We start from the raw sequence: 26,600 nt of genomic DNA, 5'->3' as shown, positions 1-26,600 counted from the left end.
TATTTGTACAATAAATGATTACCTTAAAGGGGACCCGTCGCCCAAACAAAATTATTCCAAATCCTATTTTATCATGTTAGTCAAGCAAAATGAACTTTAATTACACTGTATAAATTATTTGAATATTGTTTCCATCAGTCTGGGAACTCATAATTATAGTAACCAGGAAGGAGCCATTTTGTGGACACTGTTATTAAGGCAAGCCTTGTATCATCTCAGAATCTTGTTTGTGCACCAGGGGACATGGACCCAATGTCCATCCCCATGCCCTGATTACACAATTAAATCTTTGAGAGCTGGGGGAATGTAGGTAGAGCGGTGACATCTAGGAAGTGCTGAATGGAAAGTGAAAGTAATTTAAACATCTCCGCTGTCAATCAAATATTGCCTGCCCCTCCTCTATGCCTTAGGCATAGAGGCGAAGCAGGCAATCGCTTTCACTTTCCATTCAGCACTTACTAGATATCACTACTCTCCCCACAATCCCCCTTTCTCTTTACCATTTAATTGTGTAACCAGTGCACAGGGATGGAAATCAGGTCCCCCATTCTGGTGCACAAACAAGATTCTGAGATGATGCAAGGCTTGAATAAATAACAGTGTCCACAAAATGGTGCCTGCCTGCTTGCTATAATTCTGAATTCCCAGACAGAAGGAAACAAGATTCAAATAATTTATACAGTGTAATTAAAGTTTATTTTGCATGACTAATGTCATAAAATAGTTTAAATAGTATTATGTAATACTCCTGTGTTCTGCTCATTACAATGTGGCAGAAACCTGGAAGGAAGATATTCAGTTTGCAAGGGTTAAAGATTTCTTACAGGATTGGAAACAAGTAATAGTAGGCAGCATGGTTTGTTGGAGACAAATTCAGTGAAACAAATACAGTTTCAACAGAGATATTTCATATAAGTAAGTACCTGGTAAAGACAATCTGTCAATTACATAATAAATGCATGTCATTATATAGTGTTTATATACAAGTATCTGCTGTAGGTGCTTTTATATCTAGAGATGCTGTATACAGTCCTCTAAGATGTATAGACTTTGCACTATATAGAAAATTCTTTATCAAAATTAGTCAGGTGCATTTGGGCACCCCAACAGAGATATATTACATCAATACTTAGTTGAGCCTCCTTTTGCAAATGTAACTGCCTCTAGATGCCTCCTATAGCCTCTGATGAGTGTCTGGATTCTAGTTGGCGTTATTTTTGACCATTTGTCCATACAAAATCACTCCAGTTCAGTTTAATTTGATGGCTGCCGAGCATGGACAGCCTGCTTCAAGTCATCACATAGATTTTCCATGATATTCAAGTCGGGGGATTGTGACGCCCATTCCATAATATTGTACTTCTCCTTCTGCATAAATGCCTTTGTAGATTTCCAAGTGTGTTTAGGGTCATTGTTTTGTTGGAATATCCAACCTCTGTGTAACTTTGTGACTGATGCTTGAACATTATCTTGAAGAATTTGTTGATATTGGGTTGAATTCATCCGACCCTCGACTTTAACAAGGGTCCCTGAACTAGCCACACAGCCCACAGCATGATGGAACCTCCACCAAATTTGACAGTAGGTAGCAGGTGTTTTTCTTGGAATGCGGTGTTCTTCTTCTGCCATGCAAAGTGCTATTGTTATGACCAAATGACTACATTTTTTTCTCATCAGTCAAAAGCACTTCCAAAATGAGTTTTTGCATACAACAAGCGACTGTTTGTGGTGTGAGTGCAGAAAGGGCTTCTTTCTCATCACCCTGCCATACACATGTTCTTTGTGCAAATTGCACTGAATTGTAGACTTATGTACAGATACACCATCTGCAGCAAGATGTTCTTGCAGGTCTTTGGAGGTGATCTTTGGGTTGTCCGTAACCATTCTCCTGTATTTTTCTTGACCTGGGTTTTACAGCAACTGTGCTTGTGGCCTTCCATTTCCTGATTACATTCCTTTAAGTTGAAAATGACAGTTTAAACCTCTGAGATAGCTTTTTGTAGCCTTCCCCTAAACCATGATACTGAACAATCTTTGTTTTCAGATCTTTTGAGAGTTGCTTTGATTATCCCATGCTGTCACTCTTCAGAGGAGAGTCAAACTGAAGCAAAACTTGCCAACCAATTTGTTGTTGCCAGTAATCAGTATTGCACACCCCAGTACTCAGATGTTCCTGGGAAATGCCCCTGTTATCTTTTTTGTTGAAAGTGGAGTAAATTATTATTATTATTATTTCAATGTTTTGGCTTCAACTTTTTCGTTGCTGAAATGTTGAAATAAACCACTGAAATTTTCACGAAAGACCTGTGAGTATAGTTCCTTCCTTTTTGTGTGTGTGTGTGTGTGTGTGTGTGTGTGTGTGTGTGTGTGTGTGTGTGTGTATGTATGTATGTGTATATATATATCAGAGCCGAAACGTCGCAATAAAATTTTGTTCATACAAGTCCTGTGTGTGCGGTTTTTCCAATACTTGTTTGTGTGTATATGTGTGTATATATATATATATATATATATATATATATATATATATATATATATAACATCACCAGTGATGTTGCCCATAGCAACCATTCAAATATTTGCTTTTGTTTTCTAACTTGTAGGTGACTTTTCAAGTCTTGTTGCTGATTGGCTGCTATAGGCAACATCACCATTGAATTTTTTCTCCAGTGATAATAAATATGCCACTATGTTTTTTGCCAGCCTAAGATGACCACGGCAGATTCACAGCAAATATTGTAGGCTGTTTTCAGTTAGATGAGCTTAGTGAACAACTTGCACTATATAGCATATATAGAATCTAAATTTCAGAATATAAGGCTGCTGTGGCAAAACAGAAATCAGTGTGTTTTGCATCAAATTTAATTAAAGTGGACCTGTCATCTACACATAAAAAACTGCATAATGAAAGTCCTTTCCAAATTAAATATGTAACCCCAAAATTTTTTTTCATTAAAACATCCATACCTGTTATAACGGTGTTTAAATATCTAAACTGTCAATCAAATATTACCTGCCCCGCCTCTATGCCCGTGGCATAGAGGAGGGGCAGTCAATTACTTTCACTTTCCATTCAGCACTTCCTAGATGTCACTGCTCTCCTCACATTCCCCCTTCCCTCCTCAGGCTCTATAATTGTGTACGGCACTGCACATGGACATTAGGTCCCTCATTCTGGTTCATACACAAGATTTTGGGGTGATACACAATTTCCCTTAATAACCATGTCCACAAAATGGCAGCTTTCTGCTTGCTGTGATTGTATAATTCCAAAACAGAAGGAAACAAAATTTAAATAATAAATACAGTGTAAGTAAAGTTTATTTTGCTCAACTAACATGATAGAAAAGAATTTGAAATTATTTCTTAGGATGACAGGTCCCCTTTAACTCCTGCAGAATTATCTTCAATGATCATATAATCTCATTGTTGATAATGTTTTGATATTTTCTAACGACCCCATAAGTTTAGCTTCTCAACTGCAGGTCAAAACTTACCAGCATGCAAAATGTCATTGGGGGTTATTTATAAACACTGGGCAAATTTGCACCTGGGCAGAAACCCATGGCAACCAATCAGATGATTGCTTTCAGAGTTCAATCCACAACTGGCTGAAAAAAGCTGATCGCTGATTGGTTACTGCCGAGGTGCATATTTGCCCAGTGTTTATAAATGAGCCCCATTGACTCTCAAAAGATGGCCTAGCAAGATTAAAAGATGGGGAACTGATGTCAGTGTCCTAATTATGGATCATAAATATTACGTGGCTTATAAACCTGTTTAGTGGTACTGTATATTTATCATATAAATTTCAAGCCATACTTTTTTAGGCTTCTCCTTTAATATAAAATTGTTCCGAAATGCTTCTGAGGACAAAAATAAAGAAATATATACATTGCTAGTGTTCTTGAGTTTTGTGGGATGCTATATGTCTCCTTTAAACAAGAGATAAAAGATCATTGAATTTAGCAGAGTAGATGACAAACGATTTTCATTATAAACTAAGATTTGAAAAAAAAAAAAAATGTACAGGATAGATAAAAAATTGTATGTTAGGACAGATTCATATTTTTGATTTTGGCATAAATGGTCCTTTAATGACATTGCCTTGTCATCTGTTAACATTTGTTAACAATTGGCAGTGGAAGGAAGAGGACCATATATTTACCTCTATATGGTCATTTTCACTGAGGCTAGTCAAGTTGTGTAATCCATTACTCAAACAATTTAATTAGTAGGGTTTGAAGAAATGATTGGGTGCCTGTTTAGCAAAGCTGGAATCATTAGTGGTATTCATATGTATTGTACATTGTCAATCCATGGACTGCAGAATCTTGATTCTCTTTATCATATAGAACTACCACTTTTTGGGAAAATAATTCTTACTCTAGATTTGTGTTTAATGCTTCCACATGCAGCATTTTGTAGAAACATGCAGTGAATGAAGTTGTTTTGTTTTTAATTAAAACTATAATTTTACAGTGCAAATTTTTGTTCCAGGCTTCCATCTTGCAATGCTTTATATCGCACTGGCTCCCAAAATTGTCTATGGTGTTTTAATTGGAGAGCAATATTCATCCCTTTAAAATTACTGAGGAGCTGCAACCCCAAGAAAGCCTGTGTTTATTTTTTATATTTTGTCAATTTTTTCTATTGCAAATAAGTGTCCAAACTCAGTCTCATCTGTTCATGGACATTGTTGGCAGGTGCATGGTACATTAGCAGAGTGAAAGCTGCTCTTCCCTTTTACAGAGCCGATTCTTTGAGCCAAAAGCCCAAATAGGCAGTTGCACAGTATTCATACTGTAAAGGTTATCCATTTTGTGGCCCCCTTAAGAAAGTTATAGAAATGTGTTTGTGTTTTCCGTGATTCAGGCTGCTCAAAATTGAAACTGACTGAAAATACATCCAAGTGATGATTTTGCACTACTTTGTGAGATAAAAATGTGGCTACCAAACAAATTTAGAAAAGAAAAGCTCCAGTTTCAAATTTAGCCTAAAGCTTCAATCACAATTAGCAATACCTTCATAGTATTTAGGGGCTACAAAACATGGAGAACAGTTAACTCATTCATCACTTACTTTCAAATGAAAATTAAAAAATATAGCTAAAGTTGTTCCTTTTAAAGCAAAATGCTAAATTATGACAAAAGTCTAAACATGCCATGCATACAGGCAAAACTGTGGACCGTGAGTAGTGCAGGGTGTCATGAAAAGAAACCGATTATAGGTGACCAATGATTTGAGCAGGGATAGTCAGACACTGCTGGGAGATGTGGGGAAGTGCTGAAACAGTAATTTCTTACTATTAGCACCCATCCTCTCAGAACAGTGGCTGTAATCCTGTAAGTCTATCTTATGTGCTGACCTAAAGGGATGGTTCACCTGTGCATTAAAGGAGAAGGAAAGGTTAAAACTAAGTAAGCTTTATCAGAAAGGTCCACCTAAATATACCAGTAAACCCTCAAAGTAGTGCTGCTCTGAGTCCTCTGTCAAAAGAAACACAGCATTTCTTTCCTTCTATTGTGTACACATGGGTTTCTGTATCAGACTCCCTGCCTTCAGTTTAAACCCCCTTGCCCCTGGCGTGAGCATGCTCAGTTTGATCCTCTTCCCCACTCCCCTCCCTTCTCTGCTGTAACCTGAGCCCAGAGCAGGGAGAGACTCAGGCAGGAAGTGATGTCACACCATGTTAATACTGCAGCTCCTATCCTAAACAAACCGAGAGCTTCTAGAGCTTTTAACTAAGGTATGATAAAACATTCTACAGAATAAATATATTATTCTAGCTTTCACTATTGCAGCTAATCTATTGGAAATAAAATGCCTCCGTAGCTTTCCTTCTCCTTTAACGTTTAGTATGTTATAGAACATCCTATTCCTAACAACTTTGCCATTGGTCTTCATTAGTTACTTGTTTTTATAGTTTTCTAATTATTTGCCTTCCACTTCTACAATTTTTCCCAGCTTTCAAACAGGGATCACTGACCTTGACAGACAAAATTGATTGCTGTATGAGCTTACAATTGTATTATTGTTACTTTTTATTGCTTATCTTTCTATTCAGTTCCTCTTCTTTTCACATTCCAGTCTCTCATTTAAACCACTGCCTGGATTCTAAGGCAAACAAGACCCTAGCAACCAGATAGCTGCTAACATTTCAAACTAGAGAGCTGCTGAACTAAAAGCTAAATAACTGATACAAAAATTTATTTTAAAGGTGAGCAACCGCTTTAATGTACTAACTAGTCAACACTGCACTTAAAGCTCCGTGAGTTCCAAAAAACATGCCACATCCTATTGATCTGCATGACATTCTCCTTCAAGAACTTGTGAGGCAATAGTTGTCTTAAAACATGGCAGCTGGTTCAGCTAACTTCTGGCATATACTCAGTGTTTTAAAGCGCTGTGCAGAATTCATACTCATAAGGTGCTACTGCTTAGAATTTACAAATGTGCGTTCCGCTGTTAGTGATTCTTTCCAATTGACGTATGCCTCCACTGCAGCATTTCCAAATGTTACATGAAAATGCAACTTTGTTAGAGTGAAATTGAGTTGAGTTGAATTGTCTACATACATTTTTCTATATACAACTGAAGATCACAATCTACATTTTAGGTGCATTTGTGACAGGGCAACTGATGTTGGATAATTAAATCTATAGCAGGCAGGATTCTACAGGTCAACTCAGAACGGGTACAACGTTTGGCTTAAATAATTACATTCTTAAATACTTAAGCAAGCAACATTGTCTATTAATATAGAATAACTATTTCAATTACGCTTGGACTAGACCAGGGGTGTCCAAACTTTTTGCAACGAAGGCCAGATTTGGTGAGGTGAAAATGTGTGGGGGCCGACCATTCAGCCCGACATTCTTTGAACCATTAACATCATTTAACTCATTGAAACAAGGCATCGCGTAGGAGTAATATTTGGGCACATTAGTGAAATGATCTGCCACTTACTGTTATAATGCTGCCTGTGTGCTGAAGGTGTTGGCAATAGACACGTACTCTCGCATAGTTCTTTAGTTTACAGTACTGGCACGTCCGTACGTCTATTACACCTTCAGCCCTAAAGAAGTATGTGAAGTGGCGCGTCACTACGTGCTAGTACATTGTCTATTACTAACACCTTCAGCACACAGGCAGCAGTATAGACCAAGTGCGAGATCATTTCACTAATCATGTGCCCAAATATTACGGCTACGCGATTCCTAATTGCATGTGCTGGAGGGCCGCATTATTATTAATTTTATGATGGAGGCTGAGGGCCAGTGTAAATTTTAAAATGGGCCGCATTTGGCCCCCGGGCCTGACTTTATACATGCCTGGACTAGACTATAGCATAAAGCCACAGTGGTGCAGGGCATTTTCTGTGTTGAGTTTGTATATTCTCCCAGTGTTTTGTGTACATTTCCTCCACAAATAAATAAATAAGTATGCTGGTAGGCTGACTGCCCTACCTCTCTCATATGGATCATTCATATTAAGCCCACCACAGTAGCATACACAACCTGTTTGTTTATAGTTAAAAAATAAATATTGTAGGTTCTGCTGGCCAAGGATTGTTGGAAGTCATTTAAGGCTAGGGGCACATGGAGCGGTGTCTAGGCTTCACTCCAGTGTGCTTCCATCTGCTGAGTACTAATGCCTGTCACTGCAGCTACACAATGGAGAAGATGGGAGCACATCAGCTTCTTTCTGCCTGCTGAGAAATTTCCTGTGGAGAGAAGCGTAGCACAATTCATGTTGCCTTAGCCTTAACTATGACCATAGTGTTGGCTTTGATAAAGACAAATGACAAGGATCACAATATATTTTCCAAAAGTTTGCTTTCAGGCTAGCAAGATTAATAGGAAACTCCATCTAGACTAGAGACCTGTAGGCCAGGAGGCCTGCTGTTAAAGAGTTCCATGGACTTCTTTGAACTTATCCTTATTTTGTAATAGCATTTTCCCCCTGCAAGTCTGTATTTCTGATAGTTGGTATCTAATTGTGAAAACTTAAGCAGCACTCAAACTCTTTAGACACATTTCTACATGTTCTACACTACTGTACAATGACTTTGGTGTATTGCAAATAGGGAGTATGTAGCATGTGTGTATGTTGCATGTATGTACCTTTCCATCTGGTGTTCCAGTTGGCATAGCCAACCCTTCAATTTGTAGTATCTGTTGCTGAAACCAGGACTATTTTCTCAATACTACTAGATTAATTTTTACACTTAATTACTGTAATTTGCATATTGTTACTCATTAACAAAATGTCAAGATCAAGGAATACTGGGAGCTGTAGTTTAGCAACATTAGGCATTAAGCATAGATTTCCTAGCAGTGAACAATGCCATTTTGATTACAGTTTAACATGATTCCAAAATGTTAGAATTACCTCCATATGTGACATTTTCTTGCATCTATACTGAAGAATTTTGTAAATTTCTTTAGGCTGTTCGATCCCTTAGACAAGTGATCCCCAACCAGTAGCTCGTGAGCAACATGTTGCTCTCCAACCCCTTGGATGTTGCTCCCAGTGGCCTCAAAGCAGGGGCTTGTATATGAATTTCAGGCTTGGAGGCAAGTTTTGGTTGTATAAAAACCAGGTGCACTGCCAAATAGAGCCTCTATGTAGGTTGACAATCCACAGAGGGGCTACCAAATGACCAATCACAACACTTATATGGCAGCCCAAGAATATTTTTCATGCTAGTGTTGCTCCCCAACTCCTTTTACTTCTCAATGTTGCTCACGGGGTTGAAAAGGTTGGGGATCCCTGCCTTAGGCTAATATTTCAGATACTAGCACTTATAAGATGATTACAGTGTTATTCTGTGAGAGGCTGTTTTGAATGCTTTACATATGCATTTTTGAACCAATTAAAAATGCAAAACAGCACTATGGGCGGTCACCCTATGGTTGCCCTGCTCATGTCTTCGATTTCAACCAGTTCAATTACTATAATGAGCTTTTTTAGGGCATTACAGTTATATGAAATCAAGTGTATTTTTGTGCGTTCCAAATTCAAACTTATATTCTGTCATCTTTTGAACACGTGTCAAAGTGAAACAGAATGTAGCAAGCTGCATCTAAAAAAAAGCGATAAGAAGCAAATGCAATATAATGCAATTCTGAGAGCACATGAGTACATCCAGGCAGAATATGATGGGATCAATTAGCTCATGCATTTAGGTATGCCCAAACGGTCATCAAATTTTTTTTAAAAAACACTGTGCACATGCTGGTATACGATGCAAATTAATTTACCAGATAAGGACTCCTCCTCAGTTTATGATCTACAGACCATTAGGCTAATGCCATGCGAGGGCTGAAATCAGCCAGAAACACACAGGCCGATTTCAGCCCCTACGTGTGCAGTAGCCTCCTTTTCTTTCTGCATCCGGAACCATTGTGTCAGCTCCCGCACACTTGGCTGATTTCGGGGAAGAAACGCAAGACTTTGCATTTTTTGAGTCAAAATCAGCTGAATGTGTTTGCAGATGCGAAAAAAAAGAGGAAACTACTGGCATTGTAGGGGCTGAAATCAGCCTGCATACTTCAGCAGGCTGATTTTAGCCCTTGTGTGGCATTAGCCTTAGAGTATTATGAAAGTAAGTAGAAATGTAGAAAAAATTCCACAAGTTTCACATTAAGCTGGCATGCAAATTTAAAATCAGGGTATGTAAAATTGAGATTTCACTGCAGCTGTCATTAGGCTTTTCTCGCAGGGTGATAAGTCTGGTGGAAGAAGGGTTCTTTGTACCTGTATTAACTTTATCTAAATACCCCATTTTTTTTATTTTGGGTCTTCAGTTGAAACAGATTTGTTCTGCTAATGCCTACATGCCAGAGGTGCTCCACAGGATATTATGACCCAGACCTTCCCTGGTGCTCCCTTGGCGTCTTTTTATGACAATATGCTGTTATAATCTGGCTACTGTTATACAGTGCATAATAAGACCACTAGCTGTCTAAGTATTTCTAAACCAGGAAGTGGTTCTGTAATCTTCAATTACTATTTTATTTTTTGACTGACTATTATAGACTATTTTGAGTGTTAATCTCTTTGTTATAAGTGGCTATTCTGATGAGTTACTAAAGGTAAATAAAAATTTGGCTATTCTGATGAGTTACTAAAGGTAAATAAAAATTTGGCTAAAAGTATCTGTGACTTCAATATAATATTAAAAAATAGGGATGGGGCAACATTCTAGGTTTTTTAAAGATTTCACAAGTCAACAATTACGCTTGTTGGCTGAACAATTTACAAAAATATAATTCCAGAACGTTTTTGGCAAAACTAGTTCCCTATCGCTCTCAATGCAAGAAGGCAGTCTGCTAAAACAGGAGTGGGCCTACCCCAAACTGTTCCAAAAACTAGCATGTACAGGGGGTCATTATCAACACTGAGCAAATTTGCCCATGGGCAGTAACCCATGGCAACCAATCAAATTGTTGCATTCATTGTTATAAAAAAGATTTTTTATTTTATTTTGCAATCTGGCACAGAGCATCCGTTAAATTAAGATGTGTTTGTCATACTGCTAGTGAAGTGGGATTCATTAGTCCAGAAAACATTTACATTGGTCCAGAAGGTGATGACCATACACCACTTCAACTTGCCTATAAAAAGTTTTGCACCTGGCATGCAATTCTTCTGCTGATGTTTCCTCCCACTCTGTAGTTAATGTTACAACCAAGAAAATGTTATTTTAGAAAGGGGTGTTCGACATATTTGGCAAGGTTTTGTTTTGTTTTTTAATTCACATGGCGAGGAGGAGAGATTGAGGGCTAACCCTAAACTAGGAATACACCAAATCCAAAATTCAGTTTTCAGCCAGGAAAAAAAAAAAAAGGTGGCAACCCTAGCAGTGATAATCTATTCACAATGCCGAAGATTCTTACTATAGATGCTGCTGACCTTTTCTTGTCCTTTAAATGGGGAAAAAATTGCATATAATAAATGCAGATGAAAGTTTCACAGTTTGTGTTTTTGCTGTCTGGTTAGTAACAACAGTATTATTTAATGTTACCATATACCAGTGATCCCCAACCAGTAGCTCGTGAGCAACATGTTGCTCTCCAACCCCTTGGATTTTGCTCTCAGTGGCCTCAAAGCAGGAGCTTATTTTTGAATTCCTGGTTTGGAGGCAAGTTTGGTTGTATAAAAACCAGGTGCACTGCCAAACAGAGACTCAATGTAGGTTGACAATCCAAATAGGGGCTATCAAATGGCCAATCACAGCCCTTACTTGGCAGCCCAATAACATTTTTCATTCATGTGTTGCTCCCCAACTCCCTTTACTTCTGAATGTTGCTCACGGGTTCAAAAGGTTGGGGATCCCTGCCATATACCATTCATTTAGATGTGGAATTTAAGAAAACTTTTTTTCTCTCATCCAGGAGCTCAGTGACCACCTTTTACTTTTACCAAACCACCAAATCATTTATCTAGGGCTTCTCAAAGGAGTTGATTTACATGTGATCACACACACATTTACAATCATAGTCTTGCCCTTGTGACCAAATAATTATTATCATTCCATAGTATCCGAGAACTACTCATTTTTCTCATTGTTGAGAAGGAAAAAAACTTGATTTTTTGTAACATGCCTATGTATTGGTCATCTTGTCTAACCAATAAAATTGTGGCAACACAAATATGAAAAAAAGTTTCAGGTGGTGCTAAATAAGGGCTGTGACTGGCTATTTGGCAGCCCCTATGTGGACAGGCAGTCTAAATGAGGCTCTGTTTAGCATTACCTCCAAACCAGGAATTCAAAAATAAGCATCTGCTTTGAGGCCACTGGGAGCAACAGCTATGGGGTTGTGAGCAACATGTTTCTTGTAGAACACTGGTTGGGGATCACTGCTCTGGGGCCTTCAAAATGAGCTGTTGAGCTGAAGCCTGCCTAGCAGTATAAAGCTAAATAATTGAAAAAAGTGCTAAGAGAAGCTGAGGAGTTTACATAATTTAATTTAGGGTTTAGATTGATTTAAAGGAGAAGGAAAGGTTAAAACTAAGTAAGCCTTATCAGAAAGGTCCATCTAAATATACCAGTAAACCCCCAAAGTGGTGCTGCTCTGAGTCCCCTGTCAAAAGAAACACAGCATTTCTATCCTTCTATTGTGTACTCATGGGCTTCTGTATCAGACTTCCTGTTTTCAGCTTAAACCTCATTGCCCTGGGCAAGAGCATGCTCAGTTTGCTCCTCTTCCCCCTCCCTTCTCTACTGTAATCTGAGCCCAGAGCAGGGAGAGACTCAGGCAGGAAGTGATGTCACACCACATTAATACTGCAGCTCCTATCCTAAACAAACAGAGAGTTTCTAGAGCTTTTTACTCAGATATGGTAAAACATTCTACAGAATAAATATAGCATTCTAGCTTGCACTATTGCAGCTAATCTATTGGCAATAAAATGCCTCCGTAGCTTTCCTTCTCCTTTAAGGGAAAACATACCCCCATTTTTAACATGAGCACATTCAGTTTAGTTTATGTAGAAAAGATACAGAAGCATACCATCTAAATTACAGTCTAATGCAACCTCTCCCTTGTTCCGTTAAGAAGTGATGGAACCTGGGACTTGATGTCTGACCCTGAACTCGGAATTTGAATGCTTTCCAGAGAATCTGTGCACCATCTACAATAGAAAACAGAGACTTCTTGTTCCAGAATCCATCACTTTACAATGGAACATGTTGAGGAAGGGGATGCATTACACTGTTAGATTAATGGATGTGGAGAACTCTGTGAACAGAGGTAGACTATCATGGCCTGTGTAATCTGGTATGTCAACTGAATGAATTCATGGCAAAAATGATGGTATATTTTAAATTATAGTATACCCCTATGCATGAGTATTTTAAACAGTGGTTTCCTTAGTGGTGTATACCCTTTGTTCCATAGAAGTTCAGTGAATAGGGCTTGAGATGACCAATACTATTGCCTATTGTTTTAATCACAAATAAATCTTTTCTTTTTATTATTTCTTGATCTAAACAGGGCAAACATGGAAATCAAACTACTCCATGTTAGGCTCTTGTGAGGTAGATAATTAGACTACCAATTAGTCTGGAAAGATCTGTTACACATAAAACCATGCTTGCACAAACTTGTAGTATTATGATTTGCAATTAAGTCCAGTATCTTATCCTTTATTAACCCTTCGAAAAGCTTTCCTACCACTGACGTCAGACTAATTGGCCTATAGTTTTGAGGCTGAGAACGGGATCCCTTTTTACATAGTGGCACCACATTAGCAATTCCCCAGTCTCTTTGCACCATGCCAGGCGACAAAGAATCCTGAAGTATTAAGTAAAGAGGTTTGGCAATAATAAAGCTAAGCTTGTCTAGTACCCTGGGGTGAATACCATCCTGTCCTGGACCTTTGTTTATCTTTACATGTTGTAGTCTCTTTTGAATTTCTTGTGTAAACAAGGCATCATTGGTGTATTACTAGAATTGGGACTATTCAAAGGAAATCTTCATTAATTGGTTCCTCATTTGTGTAGACAGACAAAAAAAAATGCAGAATCTGGTTTTTTTTTCTCTGTTCTCATCAGTCATGCATTTGCATTATAAAAGGAGGAGCTGTTATGGATTAGAGAAGGTACAGTCTTGACCATTTTTTGTCATAGCATAAAGTAAGCAGACCGGTCCAAGAAAAGGGAAGTAGCATAAGTAGCCTAAAGTATAGGAGACCTTTACGTAGCCACATTAAAATAAGCATTTAGTTGATTCTTTTTTATTTAGAGCAGTTGTTCGTCTTCCAACATTTGGCTTAGTTGTTTTCAGATAATTTGCCAGAAATAAATTACTATATGTGACCATTTTTCTAATATTGTGTCAAGTTTATTTTTTTCTTTCTGAAGTAGCTTTGGGGGGGGGGGGGGTCACAGACTCTGCAAACTTTAATAAATTGATACATTAATTAATACATTTCTTATCTTTGGCCCTGCTGAGTAGTGATGTGCAGGTCAGGAAAAAGTCAACCTGCCTGCAACCCTAACCCGCAAAATGTTGCCATTGTAGGCCCTGTGCCCAGCCCATATCCTCGTCTTCTTCCTCTATACTCTAACAGCAGAGGAGTGGACTTTCCCAATCTGACCCACATCCAACCCTAACCTGCAATGAATGGTTGGCTAAAAAACTGAACTCGCCCAACTGGTGGTCTACCCACACATCATTACTGCTAAGCAGAATCCCTGAGTTTCAATATAAAGCAGCTGATATAATTGATATAATAGTTACTAACATTCCACAGATGCTGCTGAGAAATGTATCAACCAATATAGCATATTGTAACAGTATAGAATCTGGATTACTGATCTGCCAGACTAAAGTTTAATTTTCCACCTTCTGGCATTTCAGACTTTTTTATTTTATTTCTGGTGAATGAGAAGACAGCTGAACTGAAAAAGTGTTTGGAAGGTAAACAACCCCATTTAATGGTTCGAGCTGTTCAGATAAACCAATACAAATCCTTTATTGGACTGCAAGATAAATGGACAAGGAAAGGTAAAATAACTGGGGTATTTCCTTGATTACGTGTTATCTTGGGCCATTTAAAAAAAAAAAAAAAAATCAGGGTAGAGTCGAAGAGCACCATGCTACTGTCCTTTTTTTACTATAATTTTCCATAAAATCTCTGTGCTGCACATGTGCTCTACGAGGTTTTTTTTAATGAAAATCTTTTTAGTCTGACTTGCATGAATGGGATTTGTTATCTGGAAAGCTCTGAATTACGGGAAGGCCATCTCGCATAGACTACATTTTAATCAAATAATTACAATTTTTAAACAATGTATCTCGCTTTTCCTTATAATAATAAAACTGTACCTTGTACTTGATCCCAAGTAAGAAATAATATATGTTTAAGACAAAACAATCCTAATGGGCTTATTTAGTGTTTAAATTATTTTTTTGTATACTTAAGATATGGGGATCCAAATTACAGAAAGTGCCCTTATCTGGAAAACACCAGGTCCCAAGCATTCTGGATAACAGGGCCCCTACCTGTATTTCTAAATTTCATTAGATATACAAGGAGGAGTATATTTCTACAGAAAGGGTAAGAAGTAACACAGAATGGCCTTCTTGCACAAGTGGCGGGGTCTAATTCAGTAATCGTTATATTCAGATACACATGTTATAGAATAAAAACTATGCATTTAATTTAAAGACTAGATAGAGCAGCTAGTTATTTCTGCCATCATATTCTGTTTTCCTGTGCAAGATGAACAGGCAGGTTTGATTTTTCCTTCGATCGAGGACCACATTGGATAGTTGATGCAATCCTACAATCCGTCGGCGCCCATGTCCTTCGTATAATCCGATTTGGCAATTGCATTTACATAATTTTAATTAATGTGATCGGAAAGTTGCTTATAATTATATACTCTTTCTTGCAAAGTTAAAGGGAAACTATCGCAAAAATTTACATTTAATATTAGTTTCAGCACACTGAAATAAGAAACTTTCTTAATGCAATCAATTAGAAATTCTGTAGCGTTTCGGAAATGATAGTTTTTCCTTTCTCAGCATCCATTTCTCTTGATTCTGTCTTCATTCAGGAGTTGGGTGTCAGATATTTATTGACAGTTAGATCCAATATATCTTATAGGGGGCTCATTTTGCCAAGAAGATGTATTAGTGCTCACTATTAAAATCACCAGAAATCCTGTCTCTCTACATTCAGAATTTGTGCAAAAGGCAGGTATTTTTTGTTGTACTGGAATCGGTTATTTGAGTGAGCTCTAATTCATCTGCTAGGAAAGGAAGCCCGCCCCATAAGATATATTGGATCTAACTGTCTATGACTATCTGACACCCAACTGCTGCAAGAAGACAGAATGAAGAGAAACAGATGCTGAGAGAGAAATAGTGAAGATAAACTTGATTTGACTTGATGATTTCAGAAACGATGCATCATTTTTAATTGATTGTCTTTACAAAGTTTCTTATTTCAGTATGATGAAGCTTATATTAAATTTTTATTTTCACAACAGTTCCCCTTTAAAAATGTATAACATTTTGCAGTTTTGATAATTGCATATGAAGTAACTATCACTAGGCTTTACCCTTTTCTCTTATGCCACCTTTTCCCTTAATAAGAATGTATCCAGGGTTGCTTGCTTTTCAACTTAAACCACCATGATGGAAACTACTGTACATTGTTACTGTATCATGGGGCTACTGCATTGACTTGCATTTACAACATCCATTTAACTAGCTTTGCAGTGACATTTGACAAAATCCTAGTGCCTTTTTGGCACAACCCCTTTTCCTCAGAAAAAGCAGCCCAGCTACTGGCTGTACCCGTTTCCACCCCAAGCCCTGCCCCCTGCCAGCATTGTCTTCAATAAAAAGTAAAAATAAAATATTGCTGTTTTTATAGGTTACAAGGCAGATCCATGAGCATGAGCAGGAGAACGAGTTGCGGGAACAGATGTCAGGATATAAGCGGATGCGGCGCCAGCACCAGAAGCAGCTGATTGCCCTGGAGAATAAGCTGAAGGCTGAGATGGACGAGCACCGCCTTAAGCTGCAGAAGGAGGTGGAGACTCATGCCAATAACGCGTCCATCGAGCTGGAAAAGCTTTCCAAGAGGCAATTCGTAGGCATGGATAAAGAGGTAAGACATGTTTTGACTGCTAGTCGTGCATTTAATGTTCATTTTTAATTATCTGGTAATAATATGGCCAAGGCAAACGTATTCCTTAGCAGAATCTGCTTTTCCCATTCTTTGTGGACCAACTAAGGTTCTTCGATTCTGAGAAGACCCAGTCATTATATCTAATTTCTGTTGCCTGGATGGCTTGGATGATATGATAGAAAATTGCTTACACTTGTTCATTTTGCTGACAAACTCTGAAATAGAGTTGCTATTGCAGCTGTAACTGCCAGGGGTAAGGTGAATATTGTTGCCTCTCAGTGCACTGTGTTTCTTGTTTTCAGTGGGCAATGTATCTTCTAATTTTACCTACACATAGGTGCCAGAATATGTCAGTGCTTCTTTTATATTTATATCATAATAGACTATTTAAATTACATGTTTACTACCCCCCCCATATGTAATAAAAGACACTAAGTTTGCCCAGGAGCAGTAACCCATAGCAACCAATAAGATGTTTGCTTTTAAACAGGTGACCAGTAAATTCTGTCTGCTAATTGGTCGCTATGGGTTACTGCTCCTGGGCAACCTTAGTGCCTTTTATTACATACCGTATATACTCGAGTATAAGCCGACCCGAGTATAAGCCGAGGTACCTAATTTTACCTACCAAAACTTATTGACTCTAGTATAATCCTAGACACAACTACAGCCCTGTCTCCCAGCAGCGCACATTCTGCCAAAGCGACCCCCCCAGCGATTAACCGGACTTCTTTGCAAAGTTGATGGTGACAGAGAATTGCCAAACGGATTACTGTGTGCATTGTCCCACTACCATGTGCAGAGGGTGCTGTGTGATATTGCCATCACTGTTAATCCTTCATATAACCAACAGAGGGCACTGTGTGATATTGCAGTCACTGTTATTCTTTCATATAACCAACAGATGGAGCTGTGTGATATTGCAGTCACTGTTATTCTTTCATATAACCAACAGAGGGCGCACTGTTATTCTTTCATATAACCAACAGATGGCGCTGTGATATTGCAGTCACTGTTATTCTTTCATATAACCAACAGAGGGCGCAATGTTATTGTTTCGTATAACCAACAGAGGGCATTGTGGGATATTGCAGTCTCTCCCCAAGTCAACTGTTGGTATAGGAATGATTAAAAGTGACTGCAATCTCGGCTACTGCCCGCTGACCCGAGTATAAGCTGAGGTAGACTTTTTCAGCACATTTTGGATGCTGAAAAACTCGGCTTATACTAGAGTATATACGGTAACCTTATTAATGACTATATTTGCTTAAAAATACAATGGCAAAGCAATCCCTCTTTCCCCCCTTTTGTTAATGAAAATGCTAGAAGCTGACCAATCCAGGGATTTCAAGTGTATATAAGCTTGATGCTTTCTCAGTGGGTCCAGGTGCTCATGCCCCAGACCTTCAGCATAGTAGTTCGCTCGGAAATCACCATGATAGGTTTAAATAGTAAAAAAGTTTTTATTTCACATTTTGTTAAAAAACAGAAAGCCTTATGCGTTTCCTGTCACCAAGGGACATCTTAATGTTAATCATAGGCTGAACTTAATCATAGCCTATGATTAAGTGTCCCTTGGTGACAAACGCGTAAGGCTTTCTGTTTTTTAACATAATGTCAAATAAAAACCTTTTTATTATTTGAACCTTTGGGCTCCTGAAATCTACTCCTTGGTGGTCCGGATTGATGCCTGCCTCTTATTTTGTTGCTTATCTTTAGAGAACACTGTTTTGTTATTTTCAAGTGCAACTTGTAGGTTGAATATTCAGATTAATTTAACTATTAGTAAAACAAATATGTTCAAAGCTATATTTATATTTTATATCCCCTGGGGGAATTGTGATACTAAACGTTTCTTTTTACTTCAGCTTCTCCCTTAAAGAGCCAATGTTCAATACTGCAGGCCAACACTAGTTCCTTTTTAAAATTATTTCTACACTGAATAATTATTATTTTATTTATAAATACCACCTTCAAAATTGTTTTCTGTTGTTGCATTGTAGTCTGGAGGTATTTTTCTTGAGTTGTGGAGACATTGGTGTTATTCAATTAATTTATTAATTTAGTTTGGAATAGTTACATGTAAATTAGCACGTTTATGGTATGTAGAGACTAACACAATTCAATTACTGAACAAAATATTGTAATAATACAATACTTATCTAGTCCCTTTGTTGATTCATGCTTGTAGTATTGTTCTCATTTACTACTGTTGTTTCACAGTTCTTTATTGTGTTGTTGTCAGTAATTTCTTTTATTTCTTCATTTTTGCAATAGTTTCTCTTTAAAAACAAAAAAGTTTCTTAATATTTAGGTTATAAAGTAGCCTGTCTCTAAACAAGCTATTTACATTTTTATTTCATATAGTCCATCAGTCTGCTTCTGACCTTGTCTTTTCCTGAAGGGCAATCACACACTGTGCACTTGTGTATGTGCAAATTTTAGAAGCTTATGAGGCAGGGTCAAAAGGACAAATTGGTCCCAATGGCTTTCTAGGGCAATAGCCTGACTGTGTGGAAACATGGCAATCCACATATAAAAAAAAGTGCTCATACAATGGGTGGGCCATAATCTTCACCCTGCTTTACAAGCCAGGGGCAAATTTGTTATCATTCACATCTTCTTTTAGGTTCATGGTAATTGCAAGAAAATACAAGAGAGCTATTGCTCGCATTTTCTTGCATTTTTGCCCCTCCTGCAGGTTTTTATTCATTAGCGCTCCCCCCCTAAAAAAAGTCTGAAGCTTACCAACCAAATATGCACATGGAAAGCAAGCCATCACAAAGGAAGGTAACACTAAAACTATAATGAATGTGAGTTGTGTTTGTGCAATAGTCTTATGGAAGCATGGCCTAAAGTACATTAAATCTACTTTAAATTGGGCTATTCGGATATGATAGTAGTAGAGATCTAAAGATCATTTCTACATGCTTGGGTTGGGCTTAGTGCAACTTGAGTAAACATGGTGTGGCTAGATGCCTACTCAAACTCAAAATGGAAGCTTATAGAAAAGACATGATAGATGTGGAAAACAGGACATGATTTTTTTTTCTCATTTGCTCAGCTGAAATACACATTGTTGAGTTGAAAACTATTTAGCAGATGGTAGAAGAAAGAAGGGTTGTGTTAAAGCTCCACTATATGGCTTTCTAAGATTTCTGTCTTAAGCTAGTACTTTGCTAACCATTTGAACCCATTCCCCATGCTTCAATTATAGACATCCTTGTATAGTTTGCTGTTCGTTCATGTGGTTAGAATTGCTGCTCTGGGGCCCTAGGCTCAAATTCAACCAGGTGTGTACAATAGAACCCCCATTTTACATTTTTCAGGGTACCAGAAAAAATTGTGTAAAATCCAGGAAAATGTAAAATCAGGGAAGTGCATTATGCATAATATATAGGTGGGACCACAAAACAACATGTAAAATGAGGGAAAACTAAAAATCAGGGGAAGTAAAATTGAGCTTCCACTGTATATGTTCTCCCCATGTGTGTGTGTGGGTTTCTTCCTGGTTCTTTCATTTCTTTGCACACTCCAAAAACAAGTTCATTAGTTCCCAATAAAATGACTGCTATACATAATGTTTTAGGAAAATACATTTTAAGCTCCACTAGGGCATATTCCTCCATCCCAGGGTAATATGTCAGAACTAAAAATTAAGGGTTATTATACTGGTGGATTGCAAGTGGTAGGAGGGAACCAATACTCTAATGCTGGCCATACATGAAGAGATCCGCTTGGGGTAATCCAAACATTCGGCCCTAGGGCCAAACAATCGGATTACAACGAGGAGCAATGGGCTCGGTGGAAAAATTAAACCTTCCTGATCGATATTGTGGCCAGATATCGATAGGGAAGACCCGTGGGAAGCCCCCATACACGGGCTGATAAATTGCTGAATTGGTCTAAAGGACCGATATTGGCAGCTTTATCTGCCTGTCTGTGGCCATCTTAAAGAACCAGTAACATCAATTTAAAAAAAAAAAAAATAACAATTTGATCGTATACAATGAAAAAAAAAAAAAACAAAGACTATGTCTTTATAAGGAATAACCGAAACTCTGCTTGCGCTCCTCTTCAGAAAAGGTGATCTGGCGATCCATCGTGCTCCGTTCTCCTCTTGCCTTCCTTATAGGAGATAGCCAGGGAGGTGAAATAGAGTGCCGCACGATGGATTGTCGCCCTGTCGCCTTTTCTCAAGAGGAGCGCAAGCGAGTTTCAGTAAACTCTTAAAGGAGAAGGAAAGCTACGGAGGCATTTTATTGCCAATAGATTAGCTGCAATAGTGCAAGCTAGAATGCTATATTTATTCTGTAGAATGTTTTACCATGCCTGAGTAAAAGCTTTAGAAGCTCTCTGGTTGTTTAGGATAGGAGCTGCAGTATTAACATGGTGTGACATCACTTCCTGCCTGAGTCTCTCCCTGCTCTGGGCTCAGATTACAGTAGAAAGGGGAGGGGGTGGGGAAGAGGAGCAAACTGAGCATGCTCTTGCCCAGGGCAATGAGGTTTAAGCTGAAGGCAGGAAGTCTGATACAGAAGCCCATGTGTACACAATAGAAGGAAAGAAATGCAGTGTTTCTTTTGACAGAGGACTCAGAGCAGCACTACTTTGGGGGTTTACTGGTATATTTAGATGGCCCTTTCTGATAAGGCTTACTTAGTTTTAACCTTTCCTTCTCCTTTAATAAAGACTTACCGATTTCAAAGTTTCTTTTGTCTTTGTGGGGTTTTTTTCGTTTTTTTTTTTTTTTTAAATTAGGTTTTACTGGTCCTTTAAGACATTATAGTTTTATAAAGTTAAAGGGTACCAATCATAACTAAAATAATTTCCTAAGTACAAGAAAGTACAAGAAATCTGATTTTTAAAACAGTTAGAATTGTTTGTTTAATGTAAATGATCAGCTCACTATTCCTTCTGCAAGATCTCCCCTATCTCCACTGCAGTTCTAGCTGAGGCAGGCATCTTGGATTTCACTGGCTCCTTCTACCTATATCTTCCCAAGCCAACTGCAGCTCTGAAATCTCGCACATGCTCAGTTGAAATTCCTTGTTGCTTATCAACCCTTCTAAGCTATTTTCAAATCAGCCAAACCTCTGTGTTAGCTGCTGTTCAGTAGTGCTGCCACCTGCTAGAAGTTAGTGTGTGTGCCCTTCATTTGCATAATAACATCACCAGCAGTGGACAAGATAGGGAAATCTCCTAATATTTCTAGTGGAGGAGTTTACTAAAACAAGGCATTCTGGATAGAATACTCAAAGCAGTGTTACAATCGGAGCATGCTCCTGAAATTTGCATATTATAGTCTCTGTTATAGTCTCAGTATGGCCTCCCTCAGTGAAAGAATCCATTTGACAAAGTAAGGGATTTTTTAAAACCTGCAGTTTTTTTCAAAAAAACTATATATGTAGTTTGATTAAACATGTTTATATTGTACTGGTCAGATTGTTGATGTGTTTGATTTTGGCTGTGATTATTTATTAACATGTATTTATATAGCGCCAACATATTGCGTAGCACTGTAGGTGCCCTTTAAGGATATCAGCCCTATAGAGAAGGAATTATTCCTCTCCCATCTGCCTGCATTTTGGGTTCTTACCATGTTCCTAGCACTGGACTGTCTTGAGCTCCAGCTGGCCAGAGTGCATATTCTTATACAGATGCATGCATCCTTCAAGTGAGGGAAGCTCTTGAGCTTCTTGTGCATATAGGCGCTACCATTTGTAATAGCAACACATTTCTTTAAAGGGGTTTTTTACCTTCATATAACATTCAAAAATGTAACAGTTCATGTAAAAATAAGCTTTGCCATATAAATGTTTAACAAAAATGTGCAGTTGATGAGATATTCACCTCAGATGGATCCCTTTGCAGATGGGGCCCTTTCATCATGGGCCCCCTATTGGGGGGGGGGGTCGCCGAACCCCAAAAACGCTACAGTGACTTGTACTTCCTTATTTTACACCATACACACTCCTGGCAGAAGCAGGAAGTGCACATGTGCAGCAGTTTCTGAAGCTTAAAGGGATCCTGTCATCGGAAAACAAGTTTTTTTTCAAAACACATCAGTTAATGGTGCTACTCCAGCAGAATTCTGCACTGAAATCCATTTCTCAAAAGAGCAAACAGATTTTTTTATATTCAATTTTGAAATCTGACATGGGGCTAGACATTTTGTCAATTTCCCAGCTGCTCCTGGTCATGTGACTTGTGCCTGCACTTTAGGAGAGAAATGCTTTCTGGCAGGCTGCTGTTTTTCCTTCTCAATGTAACTGATTGTGTCTCAGTGGGACATGGGTTTTTACTATTGAGTGCTGTTCTTAGATATACCAGGCAACTGTTATCTTGTGTTAGGGAGCTGTTATCTGGTTACCTTCCCATTGTTCTTTTGTTTGGCTGCTGGGGGGGAAAAGGGAGGGGGGTGATATCAGTCCAACTTGCAGTACAGCAGTAAAGAGTGATTGAAGTTTACCAGAGCACAAGTCACATGACTTGGGGCAGCTGGGAAATTGACAATATGTCTAGCCCCATGTCAGATTGCTCTTTTGAGAAATAGATTTCAGCGCAAAATTCTGCTGGAGTAGCACTATTTGCACTTTTCATTTTGAAAAAAATGTTTTTTCCCATGACCGTATCCCTTTAACTCTGATTGGCTGATTCTTCTGTCACTCTGCTTCTCATCCCTAGTCAGTGTAGTTAATTTGCATATACACTGCTCTGTAGGGTGGGGCTGGGCCAGCGTGTGAGAAGAGGAGAACTCTTCTGGTGGGACTTGGGTGTGGCAGCATCTATGCACAGAGAAGTTTCTTATGTGAAGGGGCTGACTTGAAGGAGGTGAATGTTTAGCTCTTTGTGTGTGTTGGGAGGACAACGTGTCATTTTCACAGGGGGGAAGAGGAGGGTGCAGGGGGCACAGGCTTGTGTGGGGTTGGAGGAGGGAGCTGCTGTGTGAAGTGACAAGTGATCTGTGACTGATCCACATGGAGTGTCTTGTGTGAGGGAAGTCAGTGCTGGGTGGAAGGTCTGTCACTTGTGGGGACATGTGAGGAAGGAGAACTCTGACTTTTGTGTGTGTGGAGGGTGACTGTGTTGTAATGGGGTTTGTGAGGAGAAAATTTATTTTTTGTACTTGGGGAGTGCTGGTGTACAGTCTCATGTGGAGGGAGAGCTCAGTCACTTTCAGGCAGGGCTCAGCTGACATTTTTCAGTGTTTGCAGGGTAAGTTGTAAGTGGACGGGCTCCATTTTCTAGAGGGGAATAAGTCTTGAGAGGGTGTCTTCATCTTGGTTATGGAGTATGTATTTCAAATGATACTTAAAATGGAATATGTTCTGCACAACAAGCTGTACAAATAAATGAGCAATACAAGCACATCACCTTGTTCTTATTTTGTCTGTATTCTATACTCAAATGACTGTGCACTTTAACTTTCCAAACTCAACTCTGCCTGTGTCAAATACATTACATTTTAGCAGTATTTGCTGAAGTAAGAGGATTTATTTTATTAATTACTCCATAATCACGATGTAAAAACCAGACAGCCCTGGGATTTATTATTAACCTTCAACTACTGTGTACCTGTGTCGATGAAGGTGTGTGTGTGTGTGTGTATATATATATATATATATATATATATATATATATATATATATATATATATATATATTATTTTATTTATTTTTTTGATTAGAGAATTGGAAAGGACTTTGCAGAGGTATTTTTCACTTTTCACATACAGTAAGGGATTTCTGATAATTGTGCAAATATGAGGATATAAAGTAATAATATTAAAAGACAATAGCAGAAGAACTGCCTGTTGGACAATAGTGAATTTTGCGTGTTTGTCTGATTTAAAACAATGATAATGTCCTGTGTGCATCAATGATTGTCCCTTTGCTTGTACCAGAGAATACCATTTATATGCACACAATGCTGCTAGTACTTAAACTGACCTGTTTTCTGTAAGAAATCAGTCCCCATAGCCTGTGATATTTTATTTTCCTTTTAATAAAATTGCTATTTAATCTCATTTATACACAAACGACATACAATACCAGCTACAGGGATTTTTTATGGTTTTGAAAAGTAGGGTACTATTACATATTGCATATCGACCAAAAGCAGAATTCCCAGAGTACACATCTCGGAGATTTGTTGTGGTACAGGTATGGGACCTATTATCCAGAGTGCTCAGGACCTGGGGTTTTCCAGATAGTGGATCTTTCCAGAATTTGGATCCTTATACCTTGTCGACTAGAAAATTAAGTAAACATTAAATAAACCCAAGTACAAGCTACTGTTTTATTACTACAGAGAAAAAGGAAATCATTTTTAAAAATGTGGATAGAATGGAGTCTGTGAGAGTCTTTCTGTGATTCAGAACTTTCTGGATTATGGGTTTCTGAATTATGCATCCCATACCTGTAGTTCATGTTTACTATGGGCAAGAAATCTCATGAAAATGTTTTCTCCTTGCCAAAACATCATAGCGTTGATCCAGTTTAATATCAGGAAAAGAAGGCAATGTTACTGGGATTTATTTGGATTGCTGCAAAAATGGTACGTGAAAGCATTTATGGCAGGATAGATTTAGCACAGGCAACAAATCTCTGTGTGTTTGGGTTATACTATACAGGGCAGCCATCAGAGGGGGACAGGGGGGAGAGTTGTAGGGGGCCCTGAGGGTAAGGGGGGCCTGGCCTGGCCACGCCACACTAACTTGATTAGCCGGCCCCCCATCTTTCTGAGAGCTGCTGACTTCGGGAAGGCATGGACGTTTAAGGTGCCCTGGCCACCAATTTTCTCGATGTGGGGGGGGGGGCCCTGGCCACAGCCACCAATTTTTTTTTCGCATAGAACATGTGGGAACCCTAGCCACCAATATTTTTTTTTTTTTTTTACTGTGTGGTGGGGAGGGCGGACCTGTAGGTGGGGCTTGCGGTGGATGCAGCCCAGGGGACCCAGGAAATGTTGTTGTATGGGGCCCTGCGATTTCTGATGGCGGTCCTGATACTATATATATATATATATATATATATATATATATATATATATATATATATATATATATATATATATATATATATATATATATATATATATATATATATATATATATATATATATATATATATATATATACCAAACCAAAAGTATGACTTATCAGATTCTCTAATTAGAGAAAGTTCACTCCTAGGGCTCATACACAGGGGTATTCTTTTATGCATTTGATGTGCAGCTTTGAGTGTTTAATCAAGATGCCGCATTTTCTTTCCCATACTGACACAGACATGTAAGCTCTGAATGCAGGTGGAATGCAACATTCTGTGTTTGCTGCTTACATGGGCCTGTGTCAGTATGGGGCCATGTAAGAGTTGTGTGTGTTTCTATCTGTGCTCCACTGGCTGAATGCACTGGAGCGCAGGTTTAATGGCTTGAGGAAGAGCCATTTGTTGCTTTTAAAAATGCATGTAAATGCCCAAAATGCATTTTTGCAGTTGCAAATCGCATAAAATGCCCATCAGCAAGAGCCCTAAGGGACCTTTTTGGGGAGCGTAAATTAAATCGCCCCAAATGTATCAAATTACCTTCCAGAGATTGTGGTATATGGGCAAGTGTTAGCAGCGTCATTTGCTTGTACATCTCAATTATTTAATTATCTAAAGATAGTCAAGTTATTCTACTATAACCTCCAACCTGCTATGTATAGCCTGCGGGCAAGGAGAAAAGTGTCTTGTAAGTAAAATCCGACTGAAAAACCCCAATAAGCATGCACATCCACATGCATCTGATCCACTTACTGTTTTAATTTCCTCTGTCAGGATAAAATATGCACACATATACTTTACCCATTACATATACTGGCCTTGTACACCTGTAATGATAGGTACTACACCATCATTCTCATTCTTCCTCCCAAGTGCCCCCATGTTCTAATCTGGTGC

The 26,600-nt window shown here is 38.5% G+C and overlaps 1 protein-coding gene across 1 annotated transcript in view; it reads left to right on the top strand.

Annotated features, from left to right (window-relative positions):
* The window catches only part of taok3.L (TAO kinase 3 L homeolog), a gene marked incomplete in the record, with an annotated part of 127,043 nt that overhangs the window by 65,245 nt on the left and 35,198 nt on the right, over positions 1 to 26,600 (top strand). The window contains 1 exon segment of the mRNA NM_001093474.1: positions 16,399 to 16,635. Coding sequence (NP_001086943.1) covers positions 16,399 to 16,635 — 237 coding nt within the window.

This window comes from Xenopus laevis, chromosome 1L (assembly GCF_017654675.1).
Source record: "Xenopus laevis strain J_2021 chromosome 1L, Xenopus_laevis_v10.1, whole genome shotgun sequence".
In the NCBI taxonomy this organism is placed as follows: Eukaryota; Metazoa; Chordata; class Amphibia; order Anura; family Pipidae; genus Xenopus; species Xenopus laevis.
This window is presented reverse-complemented; position numbering and strand designations above follow the sequence as displayed.